The sequence below is a fragment of the Emydura macquarii genome, unplaced genomic scaffold (genome assembly GCF_026122565.2).
Source record: "Emydura macquarii macquarii isolate MOO-44397 ecotype Brisbane River unplaced genomic scaffold, CSIRO-AGI_Emac_v2 contig_767, whole genome shotgun sequence".
Lineage (NCBI taxonomy): Eukaryota > Metazoa > Chordata > Testudines > Chelidae > Emydura > Emydura macquarii.
The window spans coordinates 911,773-927,883 of record NW_027130904.1 but is presented as its reverse complement, the minus strand read 5'-3'; the positions used below and the strand labels follow the sequence as shown (position 1 = coordinate 927,883).

At 40.3% G+C, this 16,111-nt stretch overlaps 2 protein-coding genes across 2 annotated transcripts in view; one reads left to right on the top strand and one right to left on the bottom strand.

Annotated features, from left to right (window-relative positions):
- SPATA6L (spermatogenesis associated 6 like) overlaps nucleotides 1–2,318 on the bottom strand; it is a 54,995-nt gene extending 52,677 nt beyond the window's left edge. The window contains exon 1 of the mRNA XM_067543078.1: nucleotides 2,186–2,318. The gene's annotated coding sequence lies outside the window, so the exon portion shown is untranslated. The remainder of the gene's footprint in view (nucleotides 1–2,185) is intronic.
- A 157-nt stretch (nucleotides 2,319–2,475) lies between these two features.
- CDC37L1 (cell division cycle 37 like 1, HSP90 cochaperone) lies at nucleotides 2,476–15,952 on the top strand. Its single transcript, XM_067543054.1, has 7 exons — nucleotides 2,476–2,665; nucleotides 4,216–4,497; nucleotides 5,186–5,279; nucleotides 8,572–8,687; nucleotides 9,012–9,134; nucleotides 11,129–11,293; nucleotides 12,286–15,952. The coding sequence occupies exons 1-7, from the start codon at nucleotides 2,582–2,584 to the stop codon at nucleotides 12,385–12,387; spliced, it is 966 nt and encodes a 321-aa protein (XP_067399155.1). The 5' UTR covers nucleotides 2,476–2,581; the 3' UTR covers nucleotides 12,388–15,952.
- The last annotated feature ends 159 nt before the right edge of the window (nucleotides 15,953–16,111 follow it).

Sequence of the window (16,111 nt, the reverse complement as noted above, 5' to 3'; positions counted from 1 at the left end):
TCCTTGAGGACCTGCTCCATGATTTTTCCAGGGATTGAGGTGAGGCTGACCGGTCTGTAGTTCCCTGGATCCTCTTTCCTCCCTTTCTTGAAGAGGGGCACTATATTTGCTTTTTTTCAGTCATCAGGGTCCTCCCCCAGTTGCCATGAGCTTTCAAAGATAATAGCCAATGATTCTGAAATCACAGCAGCCAACTCCCTCAGCACCCTCGGGTGCATTGCATCCAGCCCCATGGACTTGTGTATGTCCAATCTTTCTAAATAGTCTTGGACCTGTTCCTTGGACTTCTTCTGTCCAAATGACAGCTGGGCCAAACCTGAGTGGTGCTGGAACCCCAGAGGTTGCAGTGCTTGGAGCAGGAGACGAGCTCAGCCAGCCACATGGGATAGGAGCCACAAGGGCTGCCATTCTGGAGACCCAATTTTGGGTCCCAATCCACAGGTTGAGCAATGCTGCACTAGAGAACACTCCCATCCAGAACCTGGAATAGAACCCAGGATTCATTAATCACAATATTCCTCTGTAATCTAGCAAATAGCTGTGAAATCCATGGGCAAAATGTGTTTCATCCCCCTCTAGTGGCTGGTTCATACAAAGGATAACAGCCTGCTACTGCTATCAGAATTACTCTGTTAGCTCAAGTGTCAGAGATCTGTGCTGTGGATCTGTTTCCAATCTTGCTGATAATGAATGTAGGGGTTAATATGGTTCCACATGATAGAATTTCTGTTTTTAAGCTGTTTTTTAATAACCTAGGACCATACATAGACTCATAGAACCATAAGGTTAGGAGGGATGGTAAGGGGCCAAGATGCAGGATTTGTTGCGTCTCAACCATCTAGCAAATAGCTATCCAGCCTCCTTTTGAAAACCTCCAGTGAAGAAACTTCCACAACCTATCTAGACAATTTGTTCCATTGTCCTACTGTTTTTACAATTAGGAAGTTTTCCTGAGATTTAATCTAAATCTGTTATGGTGTAGTTTGACCCCAATACCTCTTGTCCTGCCTTCTGTGGCAAGAGAGAACTTTTCTTCATCTTTTTTATGGCAGGCTTTCAAGTATTTGAAGATCACTATCATGTCCCCCCTTAATCTCCTGTTTTCCAAACTAAACATATCATGCTCCTTCAGACTTTGCTTGTATGGCTTACATTCCATTCCTTTGATCATCTGCCTCCTTTCCAGTTTCTCCACATCCTTTCTATATATTGGTGACCAAAACTGGCCCTCTGAGGCCTAAACCAGCACCAAGTAGAGCGTTACTCTCATCTAACTATATTAAAATAAAGTTAAGCGTGCAAAATCAAGCATTCAAAAGTTAAGAAATGATAGAATTAGGGCTGCCTCTGCTACTTTAGTTTGGACCCCTTTGTGTATGCATTAAGAGACAGTCTTTAATTGCATGATCACATGTTATTTTTTCCATAGAATCCCTTTCTCATTCAGTGCACAGGGTTGCTAGTTGGGAGAGAGGAGTGGGGTGTTTATCAAAGTGATGAGCACAAAGTAATTTTATCTAAAAAATTACTAAAAAAAATTAGTCTAGAAAAACAAGAAATTGTAGGCCAGATCTTAATGATTCTCTCTATCTCTGCCAGTTCAGGGAAGTGACTGCCACTATTTTAGAGAGAGAAGGTAATATTTGTTATTACACAGAGCTCTTCAGGTCTTCTGGGGATAACCTTGAAAGCTTGTCTCGCTCACCATCAGAAGTGGGGCCAATAAAATATTTTATCTCACCCACCTTGACTCTCTAAGATCCTGGGACCAATACGACTGCAACCATTATCTTAATACTGGCATTTCCTAACTTCTGATTTTGCAGCCATAACTTTATTTTAATGCAGCATTCTGTCCAGTTAATATACTTAAATCAAAATATGTTATGCTAAAGGTGTTAATAAAATTAGTGTAATTAATTATGTATTACAGAAAACCTTGCAGACGGTTACCTATTTGTAGGCACTGGGTACAAAGTGGAGGTATCTGCACAATGTTCTGTGTTTCATTTGTGGACAGTGATTATTAGAAGCCAGTTCTAAAGCAGGATGTGGGAACCATGAGTTACACCCATATCCCTGCCGGCTGGGCAGACATGGGGTGGAGGAGAGCAGATTGATTGTCTATGGGACTTTTGCTATGAATTGTAACCAAACCAAAGGGATTCACACACATCGGTCTTACTTGTGCTTAGTGGGGAAGTTCCTCCTAAGGCTCCACAGTGACCCCTCTCCTGGGTGCAGGACCAGGCGCACGCGAGGGTTGCGCAACCTTGCACTGGTGAGACGCGAGGATTTACTATTTCCCTTTAAAAAACATACACGCGGCAGCTGGAGAGAGTCGTCCAACCGGGACCCGCGCCCTTCCCCCACGTGACCCGCAAGGGGCGGGGTTGGCGCAATGAGATCACACAAGCGGGCGACTCTGTTGCCGGAAGTGACGTTATCAGCCTCATTCCGGCTAGGGAGGCTGAGGCTGGGAACGGGGCCGTGCGGGCCGGGACTGGGCGGGGATTCGGGATTCCGGGGAATATCTGAGGCGGGGGCTGCAGGGGCTCAGGCGCGCGTCTCTGCGGCGGGGATGGCGCTGTGGCCGCCGCGCTCCCGGGGTCTCCGCACGGGGGAGGGGCAGGAGCCGGACCAGCCCCGCCCGCCGGACCCGCAGGTACGTTTCCTTCCCCCCCCCCCGCCCCGGGATCGGGCCCTGCGTATGGGACGATGCTGGGCTCGGCCGCGTGGCCGTGATTCGGGCTGCCCCTAGCAACACGAAGCCAAACCGTCTCTTCTCCGGCGGCTCGGCTTCGCCCGCCCGCCCCCGGCTGCCACTTGCCGCGCTCGGAGCCGCCCGCCCTCGGATAGCGCTTCCAGCGGGCAGTCGCAAAGCCCACCGGGCCTGCGGTGGGCCCTGCCCTGCTCGAGCACCTGCTCCCGGCTCGGCGTGGGCCCCGCGCCGCTCCTCCAGTCCGAGCGTCGCCCGCATGGGATGGGCAGAGATCTGGGGGCCCCGTCAGGGCCCGCCGTTGAGCCCTTGATCCCACCTCCGGTTGGACCCTGCCCAGCGACTCTCAGGCTGTGCTTTGCCCCCTTAGCACCGAGTGACGTGAAGCCACCGGGAGTCAAGCACGAAGTCTTTGAGGAAATGCTGGCACCTTTGGTTTGAGCTGAGCGAATCCCAGTGTTTCCTCCTGTAAGGAAAAGTGGCCATAGCGTGCGCATACCTTCATGCCAGCCTGTGTCCCCCAGTCATTCAGCTAGCGCTGGGTCTGTCGGGGTCGTAGGCCAGCACTTGAAAATCATTCTGCCTTTTCCCATCCTCCATTGCAGTGCTGGATCTTTGTCTGACACAATGAAGTATGGACAGCAATAAAAACAATAAATCGCCACCGTTCCGTTGAAAAAGTGTATAGGTATATGGGCTTCCCTCTGGGAGGTTGCAATGTGAGTTTGGAACAATCAGGGACTGGAAATCCTATAGAGGCAGCATAATTAGCTTCTTGGAATACTATATCTCATTGCTTTCAAGGCATTTTCTTCACCTTTGATTCTCAGGTAAGGTTGAGCAAGCAGCAACTTGTTCTTTTAGGTTGAAAGGAGATGAACTGTGATTCAGAGCCCAAAGTAAGCATAAGAAACTGTGGCTCATCTATTTAGGAATTTATACACCTACATTGTTCTGAGTGGCTGTAGGAAGTGGGGTTTATGTCTGCTAAAAATACCTCCAATGTTTATGTAAGAACTAAGTAGAACAGATTATTTTTCTACATATCTGTCCTTTGCACAGGGTATTTTAAAGCAAAGGGCATTAATCTGTTTGGAAATTAAACACTACTCATTGAAGTGCAGTTATGGTCAGACACTGTAAAATGGCACTTTATTATTAAAGATATGTATGTATTCAGAGTTAATTCTTTCGGTGTTTGGCTGTTGTTTGCACTGCAGAACCAGTGCAGCTAAGAGAGAGCCAGCTGGATCCTATTTTGGCCCATGCTTCATCGTAAAAATTTTTTCTACAGTATGGTTGGAGAAGCTTTGTTACTGGTGATACATAAGTCCCAGCCCTATAGACTCAGGGATCATTTAAAATGTATTTTATGTCAAACTGAGCTAATTTAATGTGGCAATCATTGAAACATCCCTGTATAATATCAATTTTAGTCACTGTTCAGAATTTAACCTCATTTTAAACACATCTGATTTTTTTTCCCCTCCATACAGATATATGGCCCTGGGATTGAACTGGCTTGCCAAAAACAAAAGGAGTTTGTGAAGAGCTCTGTGGAATGCAAATGGAATCTAGCAGAAGCCCAGCAAAAACTTGGTAGTTTAGCCCTGCATAACTCTGAGTCCCTGGATCAGGAACATGCCAAAGCACAGACTGATGTTTCAGAATTGAGACAGAGGGAGGAAGAATGGAGACAGAAAGAAGAAGCGTTAATAGAGAGGGAAAGACAAAATCTGTGGAACACAGATTCTGTTAGCAAAGATGTATTTAATAAGGTAGGAACCATATCAATATGCATAAAACTAGGTTAAAACAAGGTATAGAACTGTTAGGTAAATCAAGATATTTATATGGCACTTGTCAATGTAATACTGTGAATTCCTTTTGTATCCAAAATAGTCTATATGAAAAGATTGTGTTGACACTGTATCTGTTCATTTATTTTATTAATAACCTCCAAAAAGTGGGTCCTGAACTGATACCAAAACATAAGATATACTTCTATATTGCTTGCAGGGATTAAAAATTGCATTGGTTCAAAACAGCAGTTGTCTCCAAATGATAACGTTGGGAACAAATCCTACCTTGTTCACATTTATATTTTAATATATCAAACTTACAAATACTAAAGACAAAAAGTGTTAGGCATTTCTCACGTTTTAAAGACTCAATACCTTGCTACTTGCCATATTAGGAATACTTTGGTAGATGACAATGCTTTTCCGAGCAGTAATCCAGGACTAGACATTAGGAGTCTTTTTAACCTGGTGTTAATTGTCACAAAGCCCCATTTCCCATACACTACCTCAAGTATGTTAAATTAAGTACATGAATTGCAGGCTTGCAGGTTTTTGGCCTATAACTAGCAGCATTAATCTTTAAATGAAAATGGTGTTTCCATAATGACATAGTTAAAAATGGCATGGAAAATGATTCTGTGACTAAGCTCTCTATCCCCCACAGAGTTTTATTAATCAAAAGAAAAGAAAAGAAATAGAAGATGAAGATAAATCTAAATCATTCATGCAGAAGCATGAACAAAAAATTAGATATTTTGGTAAGTACACTTTTTTCCAGCTTTTTTCCAGTTTATTATCATTATTCTATGTGTTTAGATGGATTCTATTGTTTTGTAAAATGGACACTTAGAAATAAAGCATCTGACTAGCAGAGTCCAGCTTCAGGTTTTTGGTATATCAGGGTTTGGGTTTTTCTTCGATAGTCGTAACAAAATAGTCCTTTCAGAGTAAGACTACATGCTTCAGAAGCTTATTGCAGAGGAAACTAAGCTAGGTGGGCTGCCAACACTTTAGGTAGAGCTAAAATTCAGAGCGATCTCTTGATAAATTTGAGAATTGTGCTATAGACAACAAAATGAAATTTAACAGACAAATGTAAGGTGTTACACGTAGGGAAGAAAAACCAAATGCACAAATACAGAATGGGGGTAACTGGCTTGGCAGCAACACTGCTGAGAAAGATCTGGGAGTTGTGGTCGATCACAATCTCAACATGAGTCAGCAATACGATGCTGCTGCAAAAAAAGCAAATGCAATTTTAGATTGTATTAATAGATGCATAGTACTGCTCTATTCGGTGTTGGTTAGGCCTCAGCTGGAGTAGTGTCCAGTTTTGGTCACCGATGTAGAGAAACTGGAAAGGATACAGAGGCAAGTGACAAAGATGATCAATAGGATAAAACGCAAGCCATGTGAGCAAAAGCAGAAGGAACTGGGTATGTTTCTTTTGGAAAACAGGAGATTAAGGGGTGACATGATAGTGTTCTTCAAATACTTGAAAGCCTGCCATAAAAAATGATGAAGAAAAGTTCTCTCTTGCCACAGAGGGCAGGACAAGAGGCAGTGAGTTTGAACTTCAACATAACAAATTTAGATTAAATCTCAAGAAAAACTTCCTAACTGTAAGAACAGTAGGACAATGGAACAGATTGCTTAGGGAGGTTGTGGAAATTTCTTCACTGGAGGTTTTCAAAAGGAGGCTGGATAGCTGTCTGTTAGATGGTTGAGACGCAACAAATCCTGCATCTTGGCGGGGGTTAGACTAGATGACCCTTGTGGTCCCTTCTAACCCTATGATTCTGTGAATCCTACAGAAAAAAGCGCTGCATCAACTTAAACTTTTGCAGTAACTGATTAGTACTTCTCACACCTCCTTACCCATAGACACTTTCCATATACACAATGCAAACACTTTTTACTGGTCATTTAATGAGTGAATTTTTCAAGCCCTGTGTGTAAAGGTGTTAGTATTATCTGAGCACCAGATCTTTCTTTAATATGCATCTTTATGCCAATTAAGCCACAAGAGGAATAGCTTTAATAGGCATGATGGATTTACTACTGAAAATAACTTTTCAGTCAAATAGCCACTTATTAATAGTAATCCAGGGATAGAATACCTTATGCAAATATATGGGGCTTTGTCTACACTTACCTCGGCGATTCGGCGGCAGTCGACAGGAGTTGGGAGTTATGCAAGTTCTTTGCATACTTTGCCTATCAACTTCTGTGCTTCTCTTCTGCACGCTGTCTTCACTGCACTGTGCCACTTGAGGAGGTGGTTTTAGTATGTCGACTTCTGGATCGATTGAGCGGGTCTTCACTGACTGCTCAGTTGATCCAGATAAGTCGATCTGACAGCAGCGCTGTGTATGTAGATGTAGCCTCAGACTATCCACTAGTTAACTTTAGCTTTTAAGTATAATTTAAATGCGATCAAAACCACTGCACTCAAATGCAGTAAAGTGTTGTGAAACTTTGATGGAAGATCTTGAATGGGTCCCATTGTTCTGAGTCACTGATTGGCTCCTGTATGTGTAGTGGCATAGTGATTACTGTACCTGATGGAAGCCATTCCATCCAATCAGTGTGGGATTAAGTTGGCACTTGGTATGCCACATCATCTTTTCTCTAGATGGTCTCATCAGTTTCTGGACACTTCATATCATTTTTAAAAACAAAAATGGTTTCTAGCCCTCTTGGTTTCGAAACAAACTTTGCAAATGTGAAGTGATGCATGGGGCTGTCAGTGTATGCCGATAGCAGTGATAGACCTGAGGCACAAATTGCCCCCATGTCACTGAAAAAACTGATGCTCAATGGTGACACACAAAGGACAATACTAACTGTTCATCCACTTTAGCAGAAATATCTACTTACTCTGAGCTTTCTGTATGGAATGTAAAGTACCACATCTTTTTTCAGATTGACCTCTGCCTAGGACTCAATACTTGTTTTGTAACCTCATAATTTCTTAATGTGGAGAAGAAATTGAGTAAATTATTTTTTTTTACCTTGAGAAGTTCATGAGAATTTTCTAAACATTTTTTACTATTCTGACTTCATTTGTTTTGGTTTTTAATATGGCTTTTCCACTTCGTTTAGAGTAGTCTGCTAGCATTTCAATTTGATCATTTTGCCTCCTGGTTCATACCATTTTACACTTTGATCTGTTTGTATTTGGTGTCCTTATTTTTGTATTCTAAAGAGAATTTCTTACTTATTTTGAACTTCTAAATGCTAAAGTTCACTTTTAATTTCAACACAGGAGACATCTAACCTGCAAATGGAGATAACTGGAAAATATTTCTGGATATATCAGGAATTCTTAAACTTTTATAGTATGACATTTTTTTAATAGCAAGCACCATGTGGTTAGCCAGCTAGCTCTCTGCAGCCCACCAAAAAGTGTTCCACAGGTGTCCAGTAGTTCAGGGCCTGTAGTTTGACAACTGATTAAAAAGATAACACGGGAATAGCCTGGTTTTCTCATGTTGCAGAAGTTCAGCTAATGAGCTTTTTTTGGTCTCATATTTCTTCGGATCATGTTGAGCTTTAAACTATGTGCATTATACAGGAAATTATAGAGGAAATAAATTTCGTTCTATCTTAATTCTCCTGCTATATTGGTAGTTGAGAAGCTGAAGTACTCTAGTTACTGAAGAGATACAGAAGAGGCAGTGCAAGCTTTTCTAGTCATATAGCCTCAATCCTGTTACACAGACCACATTTACAAACGAAAATGCCAATCAGTCCTTAATGCATTCTTAATCGTTGCTTTTCTGTTGAAACTACCGAGAAAGGTGCCAACCATTATTTTGGACTCTTGCCAATTAGGAACTGGATTGAGACTAGCTCACGTTGTATAATGACTAAAAGTCAGTAACACTCAATGAATGATCTATCTGGCTGTAATCATAAGGGTGACATAGAAGACTAAAGCTCTGAATTACGTTACTGGACCCCATAGCTATCTGGTCTCTGTTGCCATTCAAACACCATCAATGTACTTTTATGATAATACTTAGCTTTCTAATTCTTTCTCATCAGGCATGCTAAACAGATGGGATGATAGCCAGAGATTTTTGTCTGACCATCCGTACCTTGTATGTGAAGAAACGGCTAAATATCTCCTCTTATGGTGTTTCCACCTAGAAGCTGAACAGGTATTAGGCAAATCTGAAATTGCTTTGACTCTGGGAGAGGGTATACATTTTCCTGCTTATGCTACAGAAAGACTATCCACATAGGTAAACCATTTAATGTGACCTATTTTTCCCCCCTTGTGTTTCCAGTTACCTACTCCAGAACACCCTATTCTTCAGTAGTTTTATCTTTTCGTCTTCCCATCCCCCTCCACCCACAGATACAGCCTTTCAGCTTGATCCCATAAGATATGAGACTCTGTAATCATTAGAGTAAAAAACACTTGGGTCTTAGTTACATACTTAAAGTCACATTTTTAAAGAGACTATAACTTTTGTTTCCAGAAAAGAGCTCTGATGGAACAAGTAGCACACCAAGCGGTTGTGATGCAGTTTATTATAGAAATGGCCAAAAGTTGTAATGTGGATCCCCGAGGCTGTTTTCGTCTATTTTTCCAAAGAGCAAAAGTAAGTCATGATTTCATTTTAATGCTCAAGAAGCTCTTGCAGCATCTGTGAGGGAATAGTGTTCAAGAGCAGCTGAGATTTCTTTCTGACAGCTGCAAGCTAAATACGTGCTAAGGGAATGACCTGAGGCTCTAGTGGAAAGGTTGGGTTGTTGGCAGCCCTTGTGCAATAAATGGTCTGTGTAACCATGAGAATGGAAGCCATGTGGATTTTGTTGAACTGTTAGGAGTGACCAAAAGGAGAACAGAACATAAAATCAGTGTGTACTTCACATATAATCACACGATAAATGTTACATTCTTTCATGCACAAGTAATATTGAAAGATTAAATTTGTCTCCTATTTCCTCTAGAACCTTACTCTCTGAAAGAGTAGAGTTCCTGCAGAATCAATATTTTGTGCTCTAAAAACTTTATAAAGGAAGATATAGATACTTGACTGATGTCTCCATTGCACTGCCTAGCCAGGGGATAGGTTCAAGATTAAATTAACTTCTCAAGCAGCTGGGCTCATGGTATGCTTTGGAGATTGCATGCTCCTCCTTTAGAAAAGGGAACACTTTTATGCCTCCAATGAACCTATGTAGCCATCCAGGAGCAACATTATCAGGTTCCAGAGAGCTATAACTAGAAGGCATGTTTAAATAGGAGATCCTTGGGATGAGGGCAAAGAGGGCATTCCACAGGATCTTTCCCTCGCAATCCCCCTTTGCCCCAATACCATCCTCCCAAAGAAAAAGTACTGTTCCAGAAGAATTACATGAGTAGTGTGGTCAGCTGCTTTCTTCAGAAATTCTAGTCCCAGTTGAATAAACTAGCATCTGGTCTGGCAAGTACTCCATCACAGTAGCTCAATATTAATTTATAATACTTTTCATTAAAACTTAGTACAGAACGGCTTAACCATAGTTAAAAGTATTTTTGCAGAACAGTGTGTGCAGTTCATTTTAATATCTGTGAAGCACTTTGGAGCTGTAAAGTGTTGAAGAATACTAGTGAAAGATGAAGTTTTTAAAATATGAATTGAGGGTTGTTCCCAACATACCATTATTGTAAGAATTCATGATCTCCATCTTTCATCATAAATTTGAAATCAGTAAAATTTAACTGCAAAACCCACTTTTGTCTGAGAGACTTTTTGAATTGTATACTCTAGCAAAACAACCCATCTAAGCTGATGCTGTCAAGATTTAATCGTAAACAGGAGTTGGAGATGTTAGGCAGGCAAAGTGATGTCTAAGTCACAACTTAAAAAACACATTTAAGGACTTGGTGTCTGTTATCATGTTATCAGGGACTCCATTTTCACCCTGACTTGTGTCTGTGTTTGTCACAGCCTCCACTTGACAGCATTTTTGTATCATGCGTCTCTCTAGACACACTTCTGTGCTTTGTACTGTTCTTGGCTGGATTTCTGCAAATCAAAGGATGTCTTAAAAGCGCTCATGGAGGTTGAATTTGTGCACTGCTGTGAAAGAATCTGATGATATTTCAAGTACTTAATCTGACTGTTCATACTGCCAGATCCATTTTGGAGTGAAAGTGCCTTGTGTCAGTTAATGGGGGCCCCTGCTTTAAATAGGATTGACTTGCTGCTGAAGAGAGTCCAATATTGAGTATCCCTCTCTTTTTCAACTTTTAGGGTGGGATGAGGAATGAGTTAAAATTAGGATCCCTTCACAACTCCTCAAATGCAAGAAATTAACATTTTCTCATTATCCAAGCCAAAAATATTTAAACCACATTTAAAAAAAAAAAAAAATCAAGAAACCCACTTGAATTTTTCTCTAACTGATTTTTACAAAGCAGCTATTGGTTTGTCCCAAAGATTTTTTTCATCTAAAGCATAGGATGTTGTATGTAGTATTTTCCTTTTCTGTGCTTTGTTGTATAGCTTTTTTTCTTTCCAGTAGTGTGTTTACTTATATAGCCAAAGTTTTACTTACAGTTTTGAATGTAGGAGAATACTTAATTGACAACCTTTCCTTTGTATAGGCAGAAGAAGGTGGCTATTTTGAGGCTTTTAAAAATGAACTCGAAGCGTTCATATCAAGAGTGAAAATCTGTTCACAATCACACAGTTTTCAGGTTATGTCCGTACAGAATCCCATTGCCCATACTGGTCTCAGTTCCTTAGGAGTGTTAGAGTCTTTGCCACAGGTAGGTTTTTATTAAATCCATTTCCAGAAATCATGTAATTGTTTTAGGGCCAGAGTCTGCCATCTTTGCTCATGTGAAGTAGTACCTTTGATTTCAAATAGGACTATTCATGGAGTAAGATATTAGCTGCGAGTAAAGTTAAATATTGTGTACATTATTTATATTCTGGACAAATAGTTTCTCAAAAAGCTACCTTTTTGTCTCCTAGAATCCAAATAGCATCCAAGCACAAATCCAAATGCACATTACAGCCTGTTAATTCAGCCCTAATTCATTAAATATTCATATACTTAACCTACTTGTAAATAATTTTATCTGCTTCAAGTATGCTGGAGCAAACACTATTATAAAACCGATTATGTAATTCAATTTTGAATTTCATATTATAGGAGGTGAAAATGAACATCCAATTAAAAATGAGCCTATTGTTCTCGTTAACGAGAACCTAAGAAAAATATACCCTGTGATGAGAATGGGAACTGCAAAATACCTTATAAAACACTGAGGTTTCAGAGTAGGTGGCTTTGGATTACAAAGCATGATTTTAATGTTGGCCTGAGACATAAAGAAAACCTAAGTGCTTTTTCCCATTAGGAGTAGGTGGATGGGGTCAAAATTAAGACCTTAGTTTTTAAATCATTTTAATCAAGGTATCTTAGATGCAAGTGAAGCTAATAAATAAGTAACTTAGAATAGGATATTTATTTCACTTTTTAGTCTTTTTCCATATAAGCTGAATAAAAGCTTAGAATAGTCGGACTTTTTTTTTTTTAAATTTCAAGGATGAGGGGATACCTTTTTAATGAGCTACATTATCACCATTAATATTAGTCACAGGCAAATCCTTAAGCATCACATTAAAACTTGCCTCTTAATTAGGAGATGCAGACAATTAAAAGGGGCTAGGGAACAGTCATTGAAAGAAGACAATGCAAAATTAGACTCAGTATGTACTTACGTAGAACTAATGTTGTTTTTCTCATCTGTTGCAGACTGCAGACTCTCTTCAAAGCTGCGTAAATGCAGGGCTCTGTAATTTAAACTCATTGGTACACCGAGATGATGAGGAATCCAAAATGATGGATACTATATAGTACTGTTAAGACTGAGGCCAAGTACTTTTATTACAAAAAAGAACATGGCTATATTCTTGACACTTATTTTTATGGGTGCTGCACTTTATTTTTTGCGTTTATTTTTTGGAAAGAGGGTAATCCAGAAACACATTTGTCATTTTGTTTGAAAATGTGCTGCTACATTTTTGGTTCCCTTTTAGGAGAGGGGTTCTCATGTTACCGAATGTGAAACTGGATGTTCTTTCTGCTACTAAACTTGCCTTTATTCTTAATTGTAGGAATCAAAGTGTGACAAACAAAACTGCACAAATACAATGTTTACGGGAAGTGGTTGATTCTAGGTGGAATCTGCTATAGTCTTCTATTATAGACATAGACATGTCTTGCTCTATGAATACTAAAGATCACAATTGTACTCATGCTATACTGCTGACATAGTAAGCTTTCAAATCCGATTTTATCATATTAAAAGCAATAAATCAAAAGCTGATATCAATTTGGCAGATCTGGGTGGCTCAGATTAAAGCAGTGGCTTTTTACTTCTACTGCAGGGATTAAAATGTTACTTTATGCTTTCAGACAAAGGACTCTTATTTCTGGTTGTCTCTAAAACACGTATAACTTGACATAAGCGTATGTAATTGTTTAGAATGAGTTTTGAGCTGCATTTCTAGCAACATGGTCCCTGAGAAGCTGATTCTTCTAATAAGTGTTAACTTAAAATATGAAGGTTACATAACGAAACTCCAGCGTGAATCAATATGTGGGTAAGAAAGACTGAGGGTTGCGGAGACAACTCCAGGCTCTCCTCTTTGTTCCAGAAATGAAGAAAGCCTGAGTGCCATATACTGGCTGAAACAGTATTGATTTATAATTCAGATTTGTTGTGGTGTTTTCAAGCTTTCCTCAGTTCAGAAGAAGAGTTCTGTTTCCGTAACAGTTGAATGATTGATGCCAAGTGGTTATCTTAAGAGCATTCTGCTTTAGAGCTCTGCAAAGGTCAAACTTCTTAATATTTCCAGAATTTTGCTATAACTTTGCAATTCAAAACTGCTCTTAAGCTTTGCTAATTGTTTTCAATAGTTCTGCGCCAGTGTACACAGCCTCTATCTGGACTATTTCAATGTGGAGACTGACCCTATCTGGTACCACAGTATAAATGCCTAGATATTAACTTTCTCATTATTTTACAGTGAAGCAGCTGTTAGTTCTTGGGTCAGATTCTCTAAGTGGCGCAAAGGTGCTGGAAAGCAGCCACCGTTGTTCAGCCTACAGACTACCCATTGCTGGCCCACTCCTATGCAATACCTCTATAGCTACAGGTGAAAGGAAGAGATTTGAAGAACTACTGTGCTCTGCCTTTTTTTGCTGTGGTAGATGGCCATAGGCAGTAGTTGTACCTTAGAGTGGCCCCTAGTCTGTCCAGAAGCAGAACCAGTGCCAGAAGCAGGGAGCTGCAACCACCTCTTCTCTGGTCCCTTTCTTTCCTCCCCTATGGCCAGCACAATCTGGATCTTTGTCTTACATTCTGCGAGGGGTAGGCAAGTCATACACTTGGTTGTTGCAGGTACATGAAGGATAGACAGAAGGGTAAGAAGTCTCAGAGCTATGTTAAGGAGCAAGGACAGCCCTTATCTTGTTCTTATGTAACATGAAGAAAGGTGTATTTGGGTTAGTGCAAAGGGGAAGAGCTGTAACCATGGTTGCTTTGTGTCTGGAAATGGCCCAGAACCTCCATTAATGCTGTTGTCAAATGGAAGTATAGAACAAATGAAGGTTTTGTGTGGGAATGCTATGGCTAATCACTCATAAGGCAACTGTCCAAAGGAATCCAGTCTCCAAGGAATGTGATTTGTGTGTCTAGAGGTCTCTCTTTGGACAGTGCTAAAGGTCTCCGGACAAAAAAAGCTGGTGGCTGCAAAATTTTTGTCTGGGTCCTTTTTAGAAAAGGAAGTAACTGAACAATAGCTACCTCAATAGCCTTACACCAGAGCCAATGAAAAGCTCTCTAAATTCCTCAATGGATGCCTTCCTTGGAATGGGTCATTACTGAAAAGTTCTATGTAAAAGATGGTAGTAATACTTTAGAGTAAAAATCCTACTGTATTTTAATTGCCAGCACCTCTAGTAGGATGACCTACTAATGTTGAGTCAGCACCAGAGAGGAGTGAAGATCTCAGCAGCATGGTCTACAGCCATTTAGTTCAGCTTTATGGAACTGGTATACCTAGATGTGGATTAGTGACTTCTGTACCTAGATCTTGCTGACCAGGTTCTGAAGGAGTGGGATTGAGGGAAATCAGCATCTGTGAGGCTGCAAAAATGGCCGTGTGAGTTCCTTGTAAAGACTAGCAGTAGTTGCAAAAAATCTGGACTGGTTGATATTTGAAAGAACCAAACTTATGGAGGGCTGTTGACCTCACCTGTAAAAGTCCAGTGTAGTAGGGATCAGCCTGATTCCCATTCTAACAAAATATGCAATGTACTCATCTCTATCAATCTTAGGGAGAGACTATTACCCTACTATTTAATATCTCTGTTCTGTAACCTCATTAACTGAGGATTAAAGTTACTCTACCACACCAAATGTGGATTTTGTTTCCAGTGGGACTCTTCTAGGTGCAATTAGGTCCTCAAAATGTTGTTAGTGTTGTAACTTAATGGAATGAAATAGCAAAAAGATCAGTATTGTAACTTTAAATGTGGATAAATAAAGGCTTTGAGATAGCTATGTTTTATCAAACTAACACATTTAATCAAAGCTTGAAGGTATACTTCTGTGGCAAGGTTCTGCCCCAGAGCTTTGGAAATGAATTTAATTTTGTGTAATAAAACATTTTATTGTAGTGCTGTGTGTATCTGAAAATTAAGATTGCAAAAGCCCCTAATTGTCTGTTATAGTGCCAGTGTTCAAGATAAGGGAGCATACTAAAGAAAATGGAATAGGTTTCTTGTCTGATCAGGCATCTCCAAAGAAGCATGGCTTATGCTAAGTTGAATGAATAGCTTGATTGATCTCATGATCAAATTTTTCTCACATTGATTCTAAACTTGCCTCCTGAATTACCTTCCATCTCTCCTACGTATATAAACCCAAGTTATTCTTTCTTCAGGCAATTAGATCTACATTTCCTCACTGCCCAAGTACTTGTTTAATCAAGCTAGATGTGTAATATTTAGGGCCAGATACAGAAAGGTCCTGGTACTCCTAACTTCCATTGAACTCAATGAAAGTCAGGGGTCTTAAGTGCCTTTGTGGATCTGGGTGTAGTTTCTTCCCTGTAATGCAGTAGCTCTCCTGAACTCACTTGTCAATCTGTGCATAGAGGGAATAGATTTTTATAGAGAATGATCTTATGGGCTAGGAATGTAGCCAAAGTTACCTTGGTCTTTTAATTGACATCTTGCAAATTCATGGCTTATGACTACTAAGTCTGGTGTGCCTAATCTTTTACTGTTATGGTTTTTCCCCTTTCATTGAATGGGTTTTGGATTAAAATTTCCACTAGAATTTTCTGCAGTAGTCAAAGTGACATCCACTTGCCCCAGCAATTTTGTAAAGCTCACCCGCTGAGATACAAAATCCTTAAGCATAATCATAAGTAAAATTCCAATTTTCCATTGCCTATTGAATTAGTCCAGGGGAGCAGAACAGTGCATTGGGTTACTATTTGCTGAAAGTTGCCTGGTAAACATGAGCAGTTGAGACAATGTGAAGTTTGAACACTTCTATTCGAGTTGT